At 40.5% G+C, this 21,732-nt stretch overlaps 1 protein-coding gene across 2 annotated transcripts in view; it reads left to right on the top strand.

Moving 5' to 3' along the window:
- ABCG8 (ATP binding cassette subfamily G member 8) overlaps window positions 1-21,732 on the top strand; it is a 44,677-nt gene that overhangs the window by 16,746 nt on the left and 6,199 nt on the right. Inside the window, exons 7-9 of one of the 2 annotated variants that reach the window (XM_054475587.2) lie at window positions 19,376-19,538; window positions 19,626-19,706; window positions 21,184-21,383. In XM_054475587.2, coding sequence (XP_054331562.1) covers window positions 19,376-19,538; window positions 19,626-19,706; window positions 21,184-21,383 — 444 coding nt within the window. Of the gene's footprint in view, window positions 1-19,375; window positions 19,539-19,622; window positions 19,707-21,183; window positions 21,384-21,732 lie in introns of both variants that reach the window. The other variant, XM_054475586.2, reaches the window with a different exon arrangement.

Genomic DNA, 21,732 nt, shown 5'->3' with positions numbered 1-21,732 from the left:
TCCTGCTTTTGGCAGGGTGCCTGGGAGGCCAAGTTATTAATTTTCAGTGAGAGAACTCTCACTATCTGGATAGAACTCTCACCATATGGATAGAACTCTCATTATCTGGATAGAACTCTCTCAGGGTAGAACTCTTACTAACTGGATAGAACTTTCGCCATCTGGATAGAAATTTCACCATCTGGAAAGAACTCTCACTATCTGAATAGAACTCTCACTCTCTGGATAAAACTCTCACTCTCTAGCTAGAATTCTCACTCTCTGGTTGGAACTCTCACTCTCTGGATAGAACTCTGACTATCTATCTGGATAGAACTCTAACCATCTGGATAGAACTCTCACTATCTAGATAGAATACTCACCCTCTAGATACAATCCTCACTATTTAACTGGATAGAATTCTCACCCTCTGGATAGAACTCTCACTATCTGGATAGAATTCTCACTCTATGGATAGAACTCTCACTATCTATCTGGATAGAATTCTCACTCTCTGGATAGAATGCTCACTATCTATCTGGATAGAATTCTCACCCTCTGGATACAACTCTCACTATCTGGATAGAATTCTCACTCTATGGATAGAACTCTCACTATCTATCTGGATAGAATTCTTGCTCTCTGGATAGAACTCCCACTATCTGCATAGAATTCTAACTCTCTGGGTAGAACTCTCACTATTTGTCTGGTTAGAATTCTCTCCATCCTGATAGAACTCTCATTATCTGCATACAATTCTCACTCTCTGGATAGAACTCTCACTATCTGTCTTGATAGAATTCTCACCATCTGGATAGAACTCTCAATATCTGGATAGAATTCTCACTCTCTGGATAGAACTCTCAGTATCTATCTGGATAGAATTCTCACTCTCTGGATAGAACTCTCAGTATCTATCTGGATAGAATTCTCACCATTGGGATGGAACTCTCAATATCTGGATAGAATTCTCACTCTCTGGATAGAACTCTCAGTATCTATCTGGATAGAATTCTCACTCTCTGGAGAGAACTGTCACTATCTGTCTCGATAGAACTCTCACCATCGGGATAAAACTCTCACTATCTGGATAGAATTCTCACTTTCTGGATAGAACTCTCACTATCTATCTGGATAGAATTCCCACCCTCTGGATAGAAATCTCACTATCTATCTGGATAGAATTCTCACTCTCTGGATAGAACTCTCACTATCTCTCTGGATAGAACTCGCACCATCTGGATAGAACTCTCAATCTCTGGATAGATTTTTCGCCATATGGATAGAACTCTCACTATCTATCTGGATAGAATTCTCACTCTCTGCATAGAACACTCACTATCTGACTATATAGAATTCTCACCGTCTGGATAGAATTCTCACTATCTATTTGGATAGAATTCTCACTATCTGGAAAGAACTCTCACTATCTGGATAGAATTCTCACTCTCTGGATAGAACTCTCACTATCTATCTGAATAGAATTCTCACTCTCTGGATAGGACTGTCACTATCTGTATGGATAGAATTCTCACCATCTGGATAGAACTCTCAGTGTCTGGATAGAATTCTCACCATTTGGATAGAACTCTCACTATCTGGATAGGATTCTTTCTGGACAAAACTCTCACTATCTTTCTGGATAGAACTCTCACTATCTGGATAGAACTCTCACTATTTCAATAGAATTCTCACTCTCGGGATAGAACTCTCACTATCTATCTGGATAGAATTCTCACCCTCAGGATAGCACTCTCACTGTCTGTCTGGATAGAATTCTCACCATCTGGATAGAACTCTCACTGTCTGTCTGGATAGAATTCTCACCATTTGGATAGAACTCTCACTATCTGTCTGGATAGAACTCTCACCATCTGGATAGAACTCTCACTATCTGGATAGAATTCCCACTCTCTGGATAGAACTCTCACTATCAACCCAGACAGAATTCTCACTCTCTGGATAGAACTTTCACTATCTATTTGGATAGTATTCTCATTCCTGGGATAGAACTCTCACTATCTGTCTGGACAGAATTCTTATTCTGTGGATAGAACTCTCACTATCAATGTGGATAGAATTCTCACCCTCTGGATAGAACTCTCACCAACTGGATACAATTCTCACCATCTAGATAGAACTCTCACTATCTATCTGGATGGAATTCTCACCCTCTGGATAGACCTCTAACTATCTATCTGGACAGAATTCTCATTCTCTGGATAAAACTTTCACTACCTGTCTGGATAGAATTCTCACCATCTGGATAGAACTCTCACTATCTGGATAGAATTCTGTCTGTATAGAACTCTCACTATATGTCTGGATAGAATTCTTACCCTGTGGATAGAACTCTCACAATCTGGATAGAATTCTCACTGTCTGGATACAACTCTCACTATCTGGATAGAATTCTTACAATCTGGATAGGACTGTCACTATCTATTTTGAAAGAATTCTCACTCTTTGGATAGAAGTCACACTATCTGTCTAGATGGAATTTTCACCATCCGGATACAACTCTCACTATCTGGATAGAATTCTCCTTGTCTGGATAGAACTCTCGCTATCTATCTGGATATAATTCTCACTCTCTGGATAGAACTCTCACTATCTGGATAGAATTCTCACCATCTGGATAGAATACTCACTAAATATCTGGATAGAATTCTCACTCTCTGGATAGAACTCTCACTATCTGTCTGGATAGAATTCTCACCATCTGGATAGAACTCTCACTCTCTGTGTAGAACTCTCACTATCTATCTGGATAGAATTCTCATCATCTGGATAGAACTCTCACTATCTATCTAGATAGAATTCTTACTCTCTGGATAGATCTCTCAGTATCTGTCTGGATAGAATTCTCACTATGTGGATAGAACTCTCACTATCAATCACGATAAAATTCTTACCCTCTGGATAGAACTCCAAATATCTGTCTGGATAGAATTCTCACCATGTGCATTGACCTCTCACTATATATCTGGATAGTACTCTCACTCTCTGGATAGAACTCTCACTATGTATCTGGATAGAATTCTTACACTCTGTATAAAACTCTCACTATCTGTCTGGATAGAATTCTCACCATCTGGATAGAACTCTCACTATTTGCCTGGTAGAATTCTCACCATCTGGATAGAACTCTCACTATCTGGATAGAATTCTTACTCACTGCATAGAACTCTCACTATGTTTCTAGATAGAACTCTCACCCTCTGAATAGAACTCTCACTGTCTACCTGGATAAAATTCTCACTCTCTGGAGAGGAGTCTCACTGTCTGTGTCGATAGAATTCTCATCATCTCCATAGAATTCTCACTATCTATCTGGATAGAATTCTCACCATCTGGATAGAACTCTCACCATCTGTCTGGATAGAACTCTCACTACCTATCTGGATAGAATTCTCACCATCTGGATAGAACTCTCACCTTCTGTCTGGATAGAACTCTCACTACCTATCTGGATAGAATTCTCACTCTCTGGATAGAACTGTCACTATCTAGATAAAATTCTCACCATCTGGATAGAATTCTCACTTTTGATAAGGATAGGATTCTCACTCTGTGGATAGAACTCTGACCATCTATCACCCACTGGAGAATTCTCACCCACTGGAGAACTCTCACTATCTGGATAGAATTATCACTCTAGATAGAACTGTCACTATCTGTCTTAATAGAATTCAAATGAACTGGATAGAACTCTCACTATCTGGATAAAATTCTCACTCTCTGTGTAGAACTGTCATTATCTGGATACAATTCTCACTCTCTGAATAGAACTCTCACTATCTGGATAGAATTTTCACCATCTGGATAGAACTCTCACTACTTATCCGGAAAGTATTCTCACTCTCTGAATAGAAGTCTCAGTATCTGTCTAGATGGAATTTTCACCATCCGGATACAACTCTCATTATCTGGATAGAATTCTCACTGTCTGGATAGAACTCTCACTATCTATCTGGATATAATTCTCACTCACCACTCCTATTCAACATCGTGTTGGAAGTTCTAGCCAGGGCAATTAGGCAGGAGAAGGAAATAAAAGGTATTCAATTAGGAAAAGAGGAAATCAAATTGTCCCTGTTTGTAGATGACATGATTGTATATCTAGAAAACCCCATTGTCTCAGCCCAAAATCTCCTTAAGCTGATAAGCAAATTCAGCAAAGTCTCAGGATACAAAATCAATGTAGAAAAATCACAAGCATTCTTATACACCAATAACAGACAAACAGAGAGCCAAATCATGAGTGAACTCCCATTCACAATTGCTTCAAAGAGAATAAAATACTTAGGAATTCAACTTACAAGGGACGTGAAGGACCTCTTCTAGGAGAACTATAAACCACTGCTCAATGAAATAAAAGAGGATACAAACAAATGGAAGAACATTCCATGCTCATGGGTAGGAAGAATCAATATCGTGAAAATGGCCATACTGCCCAAGGTAATTTATAGATTCAATGCCATCCCCATCAAGCTACCAATGACTTTCTTCACAGAATTGGAAAAAACTACTTTAAAGTTCATATGGAACCAAAAAAGAGCCCGCATCACCAGGTCAATCCTAAGCCAAAAGAACAAAGCTGGAGGCATCACACTACCTGACTTCAAACTATACTACAAGGCTACAGTAACCAAAACAGCAGAGTACTGGTACCAAAACAGAGATATAGATCAATGGAACAGAACAGAGCCCTCAGAAATAATGCAGCATATCTACAACTATCTGATCTTTGACAAACCTGAGAAAAACAAGCAATGGGGAAAGAATTCCCTATTTAATAAATGGTGCTGGGAAAACTGGCTAGCCATATGTAGAAAGCTGAAACTGGATCCCTTCCTTACACCTTATACAAAAATTAATTCAAGATGGATTAAAGACTTAAACGTTGGACCTAAAACCATAAAAACCCTAGAAGAAAACCTAGGCATTACCATTCAGGACATAGGCATGGGCAAGGACTTCATGTCTAAAACACCAAAAGCAATGGCAACAAAAGCCAAAATTGACAAATGGGATCTAATTAAACTAAAGAGCTTCTGCACAGCAAAAGAAACTACCATCAGAGTGAACAGGCAACCTACAAAATGGGAGAAAATTTTTGCAACCCACTCATCTGACAAAGGGCTAATATCCAGAATCTACAATGAACTAAAACAAATTTACAAGAAAAAAACAAACAACCCCATCAAAAAGTGGGCGAAGGATATGAACAGACACTTCTCAAAAGAAGACATTTATGCAGCCAAAAGACACATGAAAAATGCTCATCATCACTGGCCATCAGAGAAATGCAAATCAAAACCAAAATGAGATACCATCTCACACCAGTTAGAATGGCAATCATTAAAAAGTCAGGAAACAACAGGTGCTGGAGAGGATGTGGAGAAACAGGAACACTTTTACACTGTTGGTGGAACTGTAAACTAGTTCAACCATTGTGGAAGTCAGTGTGGCCATTCCTCAGGGATCTAGAACTAGAAATACCATTTGACCCAGTCATCCCATTACTGGGTATATACCCAAAGGACTATAAATCATGCTGCTATAAAGACACACTCATGCACACGTATGTTTATTGTGGCACTATTCACAATAGCAAAGACTTGGAATCAACCCAAATGTCCAACAATGATAGACTGGATTAAGAAAATGTGGCACATATACACCATGGAATACTATGCAGCCATAAAAAAGGAAGAGTTCATGTCCTTTGTAGGGACATGGATGAAATTGGAAATCATCATTCTCAGTAAACTATCGCAAGGACAAAAAACCAAACACTGCATGTTCTCACTCATAGATGGGAATTGAACAATGAGAACACATGGACACAGGAAGGGGAACATCACACTCTGGGGACTGTTGTGGGGTGGGGGGAGGGGGGAGAGATAGTATTAGGAGATATACCTAATGCTAAATGGGGAGTTAATGGGTGCAGCACACCAGCATGGCACATGTATACATATGTAACTAACCTGCACATTGTGCACATGTACCCTAAAACTTAAAGTATAATAATAATAATAAAAGAACTCTCACATTCTGGATAGAACTCTCACCATCTGGATAGAATTCTCACTATATATCTGGATAGAATTCTCACTATATATCTGGATAGAATTCTCACTCTCTGGATAGAACTCTCACTATCTATCTGGGTAGAATTGTCACCATCTGGATAGAACGCTCACTATATGGATAGAATTCTCACTCTCTGGGTAAAACTCTCACTATCTATCTGGATGGAATTCTTACCATCTTGATAGAAATCTCACTACATCTAGATAGAATTCTCACTCTCTGTATAGAACTTTCACTATCTATCTTGGTAGAATTCTTACTTTCCGGATAGATCTCACAGTATCTGTCTGGTTAGAATTCTCACTCTGTGGATAGAACTCTCACCATCTATCTGTATAGAATTCTAACCCTCTGGATAGAATTCTCACTATCTGGATAGAATTCTCACCATCTGGATAGAACTCTCACTACCTAACTGAATAGAATTCTCACTCTCTGGATAGAACTCTCACTATCTATCTGGATAGAATTCTCACTCTCTGGATAAAACTCTATCTGTCTGCATAGAATTCTCACCATATGGATAGAACTCTCACTATCTGTCTGGATAGAATTCTCGCCATCTGGAGAGAACTCTCGCTATCTGGATAGAATTCTCACCCTCTGGATAGAACTGTCACTATCTGTCTGGATAGAATTCTCACTATGTATCTGGGTACAATTCTCACTCTACGGATAGAACTCTCGCTCTCTGGATGGAATTCTCACCATCTAGATAGAATTCTCACTGTCATTCAGGATAGAATTCTCACTCTGTGGATAGAAGTCTGATAATCTATCTGGATAGAATTCTCCATCTCTGGATAGAACTCTCACTATCTGGATAGAATTTTCACTCTAGATAGAAGTCTCACTATCTGTCTGGATAGAATTCTCACCATCTGGATAGAACTCTCACTATCTGTCTCAATAGAATTCTCACCCTCTGGATAGAACTCACACAATCTGGATAGAATTCTCACTCTCTGGAGAGAACTCTCACTGTCTATCTGTATAGAATTCCCACTTTCTGGATAAAACTCTCACTCTCCGTCTGGATAGAATTCTCACCATCTGGATAGAACTCTCACTATCTGGATAGAATTCTCACTCTCTGGATAGAACTCTCACTATCAATCTAGATAGAATTCTAACTCTCTGGGTAGAACTCACACTATCTATTTGGATACAATTCTCATTCTCTGGATAGATCTCTCACTATCGGTCTGGATAGAATTCTCACCATCTAGATAGAACTCTCTCCAACTGGGTAGAATTCTTCCTCTCTGGATAAAACTCTCACTATCTTTCTGGATAGAACTCTTACTCTCTGGAAACAACTCTCACTATCTGGGAAGAAGTCTCACTCTCTTGGTAGAACTCTCACTATCTATCTGGATAGAATTCTCACCATCTGAATAGAGATGGAATTCTCTCCATCTGGATAGAATTATCAATATCTATCTGTATTGAGTTCTCAGGATAGAACTCTCACTATCTATCTGGATAGAATTCTCACCATCTGAATAGAACTCTCACTATCTGGGAAGAATTCTCACTCTCTTGGTAGAACTCTCACTATCTATCTGGATAGAATTCTCACCATCTGAATAGAACTCTCACTATCTGGGAAGAATTCTCACTCTCTTGGTAGAACTCTCACTATCTATATGGATAGAATTCTCACCATCTGAATAGAACTCTCACTATCTGGGAAGAATTCTCGCTCTCTTGGTAGAACTCTCACTAGCTATCTGGATAGAATTCTCACTCTCTGGATAGAACTCTCACAATCGGTCTGGATAGAATTCTCACCATCTGGAATGAACTCTTACTATCTGGATTGAATTCTCACTCGGTGGATAGAACCCTCGCTATCTGTCTGGATAGAACTCTCACCAACTGGATAGAATTCTTGCTCTGTGGATAAAACTCTGGCTATCTTTCTGGATAGAAGTCTTACTATCTGGAAAGAACTCTTACTATCTGGATAGAATTCTCACCATCTGGATAGAATTCTCACTATATATCTGGATAGAATTCTCACTATCTGGATAGAACTCTCACTATCTGGATAGAATTCTCACACTCTGGATAGAACTGTCACTATCTATCTGGATAGAACTCTCCCCATCTAGATTGAACTCTAACTATCTGAATAGAATTCTTACCGTCTGGATAGAATTCTCACTATCTCTCGGGATAGAATTTTAAGTCTCTGGATAGAACTCTCACTATGTATCTGGATAAAACTCTCACTATCTGGATGGAACTCTCACTATCTGGATAGAATTCTCACTCTCTGAATAGAACTCTGACTATCTGTATAGAATTGTCACCATCTGGATAGAACTCTCACTATCTATCTGCATAGAATTCTGTCTCTGGATAGAAGTCTCACTATCTATCTTGGTAGAATTCTCACCATCTGGATAGAACTCTCACTCTCTATCTGGATATAATTATCACCATCTGAATAGAACTCTCACTATAGGTCTGGATAGAAATCTCACTATCTATCTGCATAGAATTCTCACTCTCTGGATAGAAATCTCATTACCTGTCTGGATGGAATTCTCACCCTCTGGATAGAACTCTCAGTATCTGGATAGAATTCTCACCATCTGGATAGAACTCTCACTATCTGGATAGAATTCTCACTCTCTGGATAAAACTCTCACTATCTATCTGAATAGAATTCTCACCCTTTGGATAGAACTCTCACTATCTATCTGGATAGAATTCTCACCCTCTGGATAGAACTCTCACTATCTATCTGGATAGAATTCTCGCCCTCTGGATAGAACTCTCACTATCTATCTGAATAGAACTCTCACTAATTGGATGGAATTCTTGCTCTCTGGATAAAAATCTCACTATCTTTCTGGATAGAACTCTTACTATCTGGAAAGAACTCTCACTATCTGGATAGAATTCTCACCATCTCGACAGAATTCTCACCATCTATCTGGATAGATTTCTCACTTTCTGGATAGAACTCTCACCATCTATCTGAGTAGAATTCTCACTACCTGCATATAATTCTCACCATCTGGATAGAACTCTCACTGTGTGGATAGAATTCTCACACTCTGGATAGAACTGTCACTATCTATCTGGATAGAACCCTCCCCATCTAGATTGAACTCTAACTATCTGTATAGAATTCTCACCATCTGGATAGAACTCTCACTATCTATCTAGATGGAATTCTCACTCTGTGTATACAACTCTCACTATCTATCTGGATAGATTTCTCACTCTCTGGATAGAACTCTCACTATCTGTCTATACAGAATTTTCACCATCCAGATACAACGCTCACTGTCTGGATAGAATTCTCACTGTCTTGATAGAACTCGCACTATCTATCTGGATAAAATTCTCACTCATGGATAGAACTCTCACTGTCTGGATAGAATTCTCACCATGTGTATAGAATTCTCACTATCTATCTGGATAGAATTCTCACTATCTATCTGTATAGAATTCTCACTCTCTGGATAGAATTCTCACTATCTATATGGAAAGAATTCTCACCATCTGGATGGATCTCTCACTATCTGGATAGAATTCTCACTCTCTGGATAGAACTCTCGCTATCTGTCTGGAGACAATTCTCACCATCTAGATAGAACTGTCTCTAACTGGATAGAATTCTTACTCTCTGGATAAAACTTTCACTGTCTTTCTAGATAGAACTCTTACTCTCTGGAAAGAACTCTCACTATCTGGATAGAATTCTCACCATCTGGATAGAAATCTCACTATCTATCTGGTTAGAATTCTCACTGTATGGATAGAACTCTCATTATCTCTCTGGATAGAATTCTCACCCGCTGGATAGAACTCTCACAATCTGGATCGAATTCTCACTCTCTGGATAGAACTCTCACTATCTGGAGGGAATCTCACCATCAGGATGGAACTCTCACTATCTATCTGCATAGAATTCTCACTCTCTGGATAGAACTCTATCTGTCTATATAGAATTTTCACCATCCAGATACAACTCTCACTGTCTGGATAGAATTCTCACTCTCTTGATAGAACTCTCACTATCTATCTGGATAGAATTCTCCCTCTCTGGATAGAACTCTCACTATCTGGGTAGAATTCTCACCATCTGGATAGAATTCTTACTATCTATCTAGATAGAATTCTCACTCTCTGGATAGAACTCTCACTATCTATCTGGATAGAACTCTCACTATCTGGATAGAATTCTTGCCATCTGGATAGAACTCTAACTATCTCGATACAATTCTCACCATCTACATAGAACTCTCACTATCTGCATAGAATTCTCACTCTCTGTGTATAACTCTCACTCTCTATCGAGATAGAATGCTCACTCTCTGGATAGAATTCTCACTATCTATCTGGATAGAATTCTCACTCTGTGGATAGAACTCTCACTATCTCTGTGGATGGAATTCTCTCCCTCTGGATAGGACTGTCACTCTCTGGACAGAATTCTGACCATCTGGATAGAACTCCCAATATCTGGAAAGAATTCTAACTCTTTAGATAGAACTCTCGCTATCTATCTGGATACAGTTCTCACCCTCCAGATAGAACTCTCACTATCTATCTAGATAGAATTCTCACTCTCTGGATAGAAATCTCACTATCTGTGTGGATAGAATTCTCACCATCAGGATAGTACTCTCACTGTCTGGATAGAATTCTCGCCATCTGGATAGAATTCTCACTATCTAGATAGAACTCTCACTATCTAGATAGAATTCTCACTCTCTGGATAGAACTCTCACTATCTAAATATAATTCTCACTCTCTGGATGGAACTCTCACTATCTACCTGGATGGAATTCTCCCTCTATGGATAGAACTCTCACTATATATCTGGATAGAATTCTCACTCACTGGATAGAACTCTCACTATCTGTCTGGGTAGAATTCTCACCATGTGTATTGATCTCTCACTCTTGGTATAGAATTCTGACTCTCTGGATAGAACTCTCACTGTCTGTCTGGATAGAATTCTCACCATCTGGATAGAACTCTCACTATCTGAATAGAATTCTCACTCTCTGGATAGAACTCTCACTTTCTAGCTTGATAGAATTCTCACTCCCTGGATACATTTCTAACTATCTGTATAGAATTCTCACACTCTGGGTAGGACTCTCAGTATGTATCTGGATAGGGTTCTCACTCTCTGGCTAGAACTCTCACTATCTATCTAGATAGAATTCTCACTCTCTGGATAGAACTCTCACTATCTAAATATAATTCTCACTCTCTGGATGGAACTCTCACTATCTACCTGGATGGAATTCTCCCTCTATGGATAGAACTCTCACTATATATCTGGATAGAATTCTCACTCACTGGATAGAACTCTCACTATCTGTCTGGGTAGAATTCTCACCATGTGTATTGATCTCTCACTCTCGGGATAGAATTCTGACTCTCTGGATAGAACTCTCACTGTCTGTCTGGATAGAATTCTCACCATCTGGATAGAACTCTCACTATCTGAATAGAATTCTCACTCTCTGGATAGAACTCTCACTTTCTAGCTTGATAGAATTCTCACTCCCTGGATACATTTCTAACTATCTGTATAGAATTCTCACACTCTGGGTAGGACTCTCAGTATGTATCTGGATAGGGTTCTCACTCTCTGGATAGAACTCTCACTATCTATCTGAATAGAATTCTCACCCTATGGCTAGAACTCTCACTATTTGTCTGGATAGAATTCTCTCCATCCTGACAGAACTCTCCATATCTGGATGGAATTATCACTCTCTGGATAGAACTCTCACTATCTGTCTGGATAGAATTCTCACCATCTGGATAGAACTCTCGCTATATGGATAGAATTCTCCCTCTCTGGATAGAATTCTCACTATCTGGCTGGTAAGAATTCTCATTCTTTGGATAGACCTCTCATTTTCTGTCTGGATAGAATTCTCACCATCTGGATAGAATCTCAGTATCTAGATATATTTGTCACTCTCTGGATAGAACTCTCACTGTCTATCTGGATAAAACTCTCACTCTCTGTGTGGACAGAACTCTCACTCCCTGTCTGGACAGAACTCTCACTCTCTGGATAGAACTCTTAATAACAGGATAGAATTCTCACCATCTGGGTAGAACTCTCACTATCTGTCTGGTAGAATTCTCACCATCTGGATAGAACTCTCACTATCTGGATAGAATTCTTGCTCTCTGGATAGAACTCTCAGTGTCTTTCTGGATAGAACTCTCACCCTCTGGATACAACTCATACTATCTACCTGGATAGAATTTTCACTCTCTGGATAGAACTCTCACTATCTGGATAGAATTCTCACTATCTGCATTGAATTCTATCTGTCTGGGTAAAATTCTCAACATCTGGAGAGAACTTTCACTCTCTGGATAGAACTCTCACTATCTGGATAGAATTCTCACTATCTGCATTGAATTCTATCTGTCTGGGTAAAATTCTCAACATCTGGAGAGAACTTTCACTATCTGGATAGAATTCTCACCATCTGGATAGAACTCTCACTATCTGTCTGAATAGAACTCTCACTACCTATCTGGATAGCATTCTCACTCTCTGGAGAGAACTCTCGCTATCTGGATAGAATTCTCACCATCTGGATGGAATTCTCACTATCAATCAGGATAGGATTCTCACTCTGTTGATAGAACTCTGACAATCTATCTGGATAGAATTCTCACCCTGTGAATAGAACTCGCACTATCTGAATAGAATTCTCACTCTAGATAGAACTCTCACTATCTATCTGGATAGAATTCTCACCATCTGGATAGAACTCTCACTATCTGGATAGAATTCTCACCATCTGGTTAGAACTCTCACTATCTGTCTGGATAGAACTCTTAATATCTATCTGGATAGAATTCTCACTCTCTGGATAGAACTCCTGCTATCTGGATAGAATTCTCACCATTTGGATGGAATTCTCACTCTATGGATACAACTGTGACAATCTATCCGGATAGAATTCTCACCCTCTGGATAGAACTCTCACTATCTGGGTAGAATTTTCACTCTAGATAGAACTCTCACTATCTGTCTGGATAGAATTCTAAACATCTGGATAGAACTCTCACAATCTGGATGGAATTCTCACTCTCTGGATGGAACTCTTACGATCTGTCTGGATAGAATTCTCACCCTCTGGATGGAACTCTCACAATCTGGATAGAATTCTCACCATCTGGATAGAACTCTCACTATCTGGATAGAATTCCCACTCTCTGGGTAGAAGTCTCACTATCTATCTGGATAGAATTCTCACCATCTGGTTAGAACTCTATCTATCTGGATAGAATTCTCACTCTCTGGATAGAATTCTTACTATGTATCTGGATAGAATTTTCACTCTCTGGATAGAACTCTCACTATCGATATGGAGAGAATTATCACCGTCTGTATAGAACTCTCACTATCTGAAAAGAATTCTCACTCTCTGGATAGAACTCTCGCTGTCTGTCTGGACAGAATTCTCACTATCTAGATAGAACTCTCACTAACTGGATAGAATTCTTACTCTGGATAAAACTCTCACTCTCTTTCTGGATAGAACTCTTACTACCTGGAAAGAACTCTCACTATCTGGATAGTATTCTCACCATCTGGATAGAATTCTCACTATCTAACTGGATAGAATTCTCACTCTCTGGATAGAACTCTCACTATCTATATGGATAGAATTCTCACCATCTGGATAGAACTCTCACGATCTGGGTAGAATTCTCACTCTCTTGGTAGAACTCTCACTATCTATCTGTACAGAATTCTCATAATCTGGTTAGCACTCTTACTATGTGTCTGGATAGAATTCTCACTCTCTGGATAGAACTCTTACTATCAATCTGGATATAATTCTCACTGTCTGGATAGAACTCTCACTATCTGGATAGATTTCTCACCATCTGGACAGAATTCTCACTATGTATCTGGATAGAATTCTCTCTCTCTGGATAGAACTCTCACTATCTATCAGGATAGAATTCTCACCATCTGGATAGAGCTGCCACTATCTGGATAGAATTCTCACTCTGTGGGTAGAACTCTCACTATCTATCTTGATACGGTTCTCACCATATGGATAGAACTGTCACTATCTATCTAGATAGAGTTCTCACTATCTGGATATAACTCTCACTATCTGGATAGAACTCTCACTCTCTGGATATAACTCTCACTACCTATCTGGATATAATTCTCACTCTCTGGATAGCACTCACTATCTGGATAGAATTCTCACCATCGGGATAGAATTCTCACTATATACCTAGATAGAATTCTCACAATCTGGATAGAACTCTCACTATCTCTCTGGATAGAATTCTCACCATCTGGACAGAATTCTCACTATCTACATAGAATTCTCACTCTCTAGATAGAAATTTCACTATCTGTCTGGAGAGAATTCTCACCATCTGAATAGTACTCTCACTAACTGGATAGAATTCCTACTCTCTGGATAAAACTCTCACTATCTTTCTGGATAGAACTCTTAGTATCTGGAAAGAACTCTCAGTATCTGGATAGAATTCTCACCATCTGGATAGAATTCTCACCATCTGGATAGAATTCTCACTGTCTATCTGGATAGAATTCTCACCCTCCAGATAAAACTCTCACTATCTATCTGGATAGAATTCTCAGTCTCTGGATAGAACTCTCACTATCTGTCAGGATAGAATTCTCACCATCTGGATAGAACTCTCAGTATCTATCTATATAGAATTCCCACCATCTGGATAGAATTCTCACTATCTGGATAGAATTTTCTGTAGGTAGAACTCTCACTATCTATCGTGATAGAATTCTCAACATATGGATAGAACTCTCTGGATGGAACTCTCACTACCTATCTGGATATAATTCTCACTCTCTGGATAGCACTCACTAAGTGGATAGAATTCTCACCATCGTGATATAATTCTCACTATCTATCCAGATAGAATTCTCACAATCTGGATAGAGCTCTCACTATCTGTCTGGATAGAATTCTCACCATCTGGATAGAATTCTCACTACCTATCTAGATAGAATTCTCACTCTCTGGATAGAATTCTCACTGTCTATCTGGATAGAATTCTCACTATCTGGATAGAACTCTCACTATGTGTCTGGATAGAATATGCACCATTTGGATAGAACTCTCACTATCTGTCTGGATAGAACTCTCACTCTCTATCTGGATGGAATTCTCACTCTCTGGATAGAACTCTCACTACCTGTCTGGATAGAATTGTCACCCTCTGGATAGAACTCTCACTGTCTTGATATAATTCTCACCATCTGTATGGAACTCTCACTATCTGGATAGAATTCTCACTCTCTGGGTAGAACTCTCACTATCTATCTGAATAGAATTCTCACCCTGTGAATAGAACTCTCACTACCTATCTGGATAGAATTATCACTCTCTGGATAGAACTCTCACTATCTATCTGGATGGAATTCTCACCCTGTGGATAGAACTCTCACTGCCTATCTGGATAGAATTATCACTCTCTGGATAGAACTCTCACTATCTATCTGGATGGAATTCTCACTCTCTGGATAGAATTCTCACTACCTGTCTGGATAGAATTTTCACCCTCTGGATGGAACCCTCAGTATTTGGATAGAATTCTCACCATCTGGATAGAACTCTCACTATCTATCTGAATAGAAGTCTCACCCTCTGGATACAACTCTGACTATCTATCTGGATAGAATTATTAGTCTCTGGATAGAAGTCTCACTACCTGTCTGGATAGAATTCTCAAAATCTGGATAGAATTCTCACTATGTGTCTGCATAGAATTCTCACCATCCGGATAGATCTCTCACAATTTGTCTGGATAGAATTTTCAGCATCTGGATAGAACTCTCACTATCTGTCTGGAAAGAAGTGTCACTGTCTATCTGGATAGAATTCTCACTCTCTGGATAGAATTCTCACTATCTGTCTGGATATAATTGTCACTCTGTGGCTAGAACTCTGACTATCTATCTGGATAGAATTCTCACTCTCTGGATACAACTCTCACTATCTGGATAGAATTCTCACTCTAGATAGAACTCTCACTATCTATCTGGGTAGAATTCTCATCATATTGATAGAACTCTCACTACCTGGATACAATTTTCACTCTCTGGATAGAACTCTCACTATGTGTCTGGATAGAATTCTCACCCTCTGGATGGAACTCTCACTATCTGGATAGAATTCTCACCTTTGGATAGAACTCTCACTATCTGTCTGGATGGAATTCTCACCATCCAGATAGAACTCTCACTATCTATCTGGATAGAATTCTCACCCTCTGGGTAGATCTCTCACTATCTGTCTGGATAGAATTCTCACTGTGTGGATAGAACTCTCACTATCAATCTGGATAGAATTCTCACTGTGTGGATAGAACTCTCACTATCAATCTGGATAGAATTCTCACCCTCTGGATAGAACTCTCACTATCTGGAAGGAATTCTCACCATTTAGATAGAACTCTCACTATGTGGGTAGAATTCTCCCTCTCTAGATAGAATTCTCAGTATCAATCTGGATAGAATTCTCACCCTCTGGATAGAACTCTCACTATCTGGAAGGAATTCTCACCATCTAGATAGAACTCTCACTATGTGGATAGAATTGTCCCTCTCTAGATAGAATTCTCACTATCTTTCTTGATAGAATTCTCACCCTGTGGATAGAACTCTCACTATCTCTCTGTATAGAATTCTCACTCTCTGGATAAAACTCTAACTGTCCATCTGGGTAGAATTCTCACCATCTGGATAGAACTCTCACTATCTGGATAGAATTCTTACTCTCTAGATAGAACTCTCACTATCTTTCTGGATAGAACTGTCACCCTCTGGATAGAATTCACATTATCTATCTGGATAGAATTCTCAGTCTCTGGATAGAAGTCTCACTATCTCTCTGGATAGAATTCTCACCTTCTGCATAGAATACTCACTATCTGTCTGAATAGAATTCTCACCAGCTGGAGAGAACTCTCCCTATCTGGATAGAATAATTATCATCTGGATAGAACTCTGACTCTCTGTCTGGATAGCACTCTCACTACCTATCTGGATAGAATTCTCACTCTCTGGATACTACTCTTGCTATCTGGATAGAATTCTCAGCATCTGGATAGAATTATCGATAATTATCGATCAGAATAGAATTCTCACTCTGTGGATAGAACTCTCATTTTCTGTCTGGATAGAATTCTCACCATCTGAATAGAACTCTCACTAACTGGATAGAATTATTACTCCCTGGATAAAACTCTCGCTATCTTTCTGAATAGAACTCTTGCTATCTGGAAAGAACTCTCACTCTCTGGATAGAATTCTCATCCTCTGGCTAGAATTCTCACTATGTATCTTGATGGAATTCTCAGTCTCTGGATAGAACTCTCACTATCTATCTGGACAGAATTCTCACCCTCTGGATAGAACTCTCACTGTCTATCTGGATAGAATTCTCAGTCTCTGCATAGAAGTCTCACTATCTGTCTGGATAGAATTCTCACCATCTGGATAGAACTTTCTCTATCTATCTGGATAGAATTCTGATGATCTGGATAGAACTCTCACTTATCTGTCTGGATAGAACTCTCACTATCTATATGGGTGGAATTTTCACTCTCTGGATAGTACTCTCACTAACTGTCTGGATAGAATTCTAACCCTCTGGATATAACTCTCAGTGTCTTGACAGTATTCTCACCATATGGATAGAACTCTCACCATCTGGATAGAATTCTCACTCTGTTGGTAGAACTCTCACTATCTATCTGAATAGAATTCTCACCCTCTGAATAGAAGTCTCATTATCTGTCTGGATAGAATTCTCACCCTCTGGATAGAACTCTCACTGTCTGGGTAGAATTCGCTCCATCTGGATAGAACTCTCACTATCTGGATGGAATTCTCACTCTCTGGTTAGAACTCTCACTATCTGTGTGGATGGAATTCTCACCATCTGCATAGAACTCTCACTATTTGGATAGAATTCTGACTCTCTGGATAGAACTCTCACTATCTGTCTGGAAAGAATTCTCACTCTTTGGATAGAACTCTCATTTTCTGTCTGGATAGAATTCTCACCATCTGGATAGAATCTCACTATCTAGATAGAATTCTCACTCTCTGAATAGAACTCTCACTGTCTATCTGGATAGAACTCTCACTGTCTATCTGGATAGAACTCTCACTCTCTGGATAGAACTCCTAATAACTCGATAGAACTTTCACCATCTGGATAGAACTCTCACCATCTGAATAAAACTCTCACTGTGTGGGAATAGAACTCTCACTCTCTGGGTAGAAATCTCACTTTCTATCTGGATAGAACTCTCACAATGTAGATAGAACTCCCACTATCTGGATAGAATTTTCCCCATCTGAATAGAATTCTCACTATCTATCTGGATAGAATTCTCACCCTCTGGATAGAACTGTCACTATCTGGATAGAATTATCACTCTCTGGATAGAACTGTCACTATCTATCTGGATAGAATTCTCACCCTCTGGATAGAACTCTCACTATCTGTATAGAATTCTCACTCTAGATAGAACTCTCACTATCTATCTGGATAGAATTCTCACCATCTGGATAGAACTTTCACTATCTGTCTGGATAGAATTCTCGCCATCTGGATCGAACTCTCACTATCTGGATAGAATTCTCACCATCTGGATCAAACTCTCACTATCTGGATAGATTTCTCACCCTCTGGATAGAACTCTCACTATCTATCTGGATAGAACTCTCCCCATCTGGATTGAACTCTCACTATCTGGATATAATTCTCACTCTCTGGATGGAACTCTCACTATGTGGGAGCCCAACTACTCAGCCTCCCCCTGATCAGCCCAACTTCTCCCCATGGAGGGGCACTGAGTCCTCATTAAAAGCTTCCTGGACAGCTGGAGTTGGAGCCAGAGCATGACTGTAATGTGGCCCTTGGCTCTGAAGGCTCTTGCTCCATCCTAAGATGTCCTCAAAATAAGCCTGGGTAGTGGGACTTGGGCGGGGCCTCTGCTGTTTCCCATTTTTTGATCCACTGCTCTTCCCCTGAGGCTTCTGCAGATGTGCTCAGGCCTGGCAGGGTGAAGGCCCAGCCCTTGGGGTCCATCTGCCTCTCTCTGCTCTGCCCCTTGCTTCATGGCTGAGGGTGGGGAGAATGTCCCAGAGCCCCACGAGGGGTGATCAGCATTGTGAGCTGGGCGTGCACCAAGCTCGTCACCTGTGAGCAGGTGCCAGGGAGCAGGCCACCTGTGACTCCACATCCCCTGCTTGCAGTGGACCTGACCAGCATTGACAGGCGCAGCAGAGAGCAGGAATTGGCCACCAGGGAGAAGGCTCAGTCACTTGCAGCCCTGTTTCTAGAAAAAGTGCGTGACTTAGATGACTTTCTGTGGAAAGCAGAGACGGAGGATCTTGATGAGGACACCTGTGTGGAAAGGTAAGGTGGCAGGCGACTCTGAGAGGAGAGCTCCCTGCAGAAGGTGGCTGCCCTCATGACCTGGCCACATCTTCTGCCTCCCAGCAGCCTGACCCCACTAGACACCAACTGCCTCCCGAGTCCTGTGAAGATGCCTGGGGCGATGCAGCAGTTTACCACGCTGATCCGGTAATTATCTGTCATTTTATTACTGAACCTGTCCCCCCAAGTCTTTGTATATCACATTAAGCCCTTTCTATTAAAGTGAATTTAAAGGAGAAAGTGAGAGGTAGAGTCATTTGAAAAAACAGCATCCAGCAGGTCGTTGGTGGCTTATGCCTGTAATCCCAGCACTCTGGGAGGCTGTGGTGCGTGGATCACTTAAGTTCAGGAGTTCGAGACCAGCCTGGGCAACATGGTGAAAGCCCATCTCTACAAAAAATTATAAAAATTAGCCAGTTATGGTGGCGTGGGCCTACCTGGTAGGCTGAGTGGGAAGATTGCTTGATTCCTGGAGGTGGAGGCTGCAGTGAGCTGTGACTGCACCTTCACTCCAGCCTGGGCAGCAGAGCAAGACCCTATCTCAAAAAAGAGAAAACAGCATTGTTGGGACCAGCACTAACCTTCAGTGTGACACAGAACACCCCTATTGCTTTTATTCTTTAAACAAAATTAAGATATCCTCACCGGCTGGAAGATCGCAGAAATAGCATAGGGTCATTGAGAAAAATGGAGACAATAGGAGAGAATCTCTGGTAAAAAGGGAAGTCCTAGTCATACCAGCCCTCAAAGAAAGCCAGACGGCACTGTGTGGCATGTGTCTTTCCTGATGTTTCCATGTGCACACACGTTTTTAAACGTAGCGGGATCATACTCTGCATGCTGGTCTGTAGCAGGTTTCTTTTCAGTTAGGGCAGCACCTCTACCTCCTGTCTGATTGGGTCTTCCTTGGCATTCCAGTCAGTCTAGCCATAATCACCCACCCGTTAAGTCCATCTTGATGGCCAGATTATCTTCAGGCTTTTGCTACTACAAGCAATGAGGCAGCAGACATCATTGAGTGTACATTTTTTTTTTTTTTTTTTAAACACAGAGTCTCTCTCTGTCACCCAGGCTGGAGTGCACTAGGGTGATCTCGGCTCACCGCAACCTCCACCTCCCAGGTTCAAGTGATTCTCCTGCCTCAGCCTCCCAAGTAGCTGGGATTACAGGTGTGCGCCACCACGCCCGACTAATTTTTTGTGTGTGTTTTAGTAGAGATGGAGTTTCTTCACGTTGGCCAGGCTGGTCTCGATCGCCTGGGTCAAGCGATCCACCTGCCTCAGCCTCCCAAAATGCTGGGATTACAAGCGTGAGCCACCACGCCCAGCCTGTCCATACATCTTTATGGACATAATTGATTTTTTCCTCAGGATCATTTCTTTGAGTAACATTGCCAAGCTGATACATTCATGATAAAAGTAACAATCATTTATTGAATACCTACTGTGGAACAGATGCTGTCATTAGTTTTCTGATTTAATCCTCAGAGCCACTCTATGAGGCAGGTATTACCATCCCCATTTTGCATAGGAGAAAAACGAGGCTTACAGAGACTGTGACATTCCCAAGGTCACAGGGCTGGTGTATGCTGTTGCCTGAACATCTCTTCCTTTTGGTTTTTAAGTCGTCAGATTTCCAACGACTTCCGAGACCTGCCCACCCTCCTCATCCACGGGGCGGAGGCCTGTCTGATGTCGCTGACCATCGGCTTCCTGTATTTTGGCCACGGGAGCGTCCAGCTCTCCTTCATGGATACAGCCGCCCTCTTGTTCATGATCGGCGCTCTCATCCCTTTCAATGTCATTCTGGATGTCATCTCCAAATGTGAGTGTGGCCCACTGGCATGGCCAGGCAGGACCTCAGCCACCTCCAAGCTGTGTTCCTCTGAGCTCCTGGGGAGCGGGTTTGATCTCATTGTGATTGTGATATACAAGACAATAATGTTTTTAAAGTTTGCATGTTAATATTAGCATGCAAATGAAAGTAAATTACTTTCAGTCTTAGCTGTTCCTATCCTAGCAGGATTTATATTTGACAGCAGAACACGAGCTACAGACTTGCAAAATCTGAAGAGCCTCATCAAACATCTAAATTAGGATGGCTTTACTGTGCCTATTTTTTAAAAAAACATAAGAGACTTGGGCAATATGATAACTACTTTGAATTGTATTAA

This window comes from Pongo pygmaeus, chromosome 12 (assembly GCF_028885625.2).
Source record: "Pongo pygmaeus isolate AG05252 chromosome 12, NHGRI_mPonPyg2-v2.0_pri, whole genome shotgun sequence".
NCBI lineage: Eukaryota > Metazoa > Chordata > Mammalia > Primates > Hominidae > Pongo > Pongo pygmaeus.
Note: the sequence above shows the minus strand (reverse complement) of the source record. Positions and strands in the feature narration are given on the sequence as shown.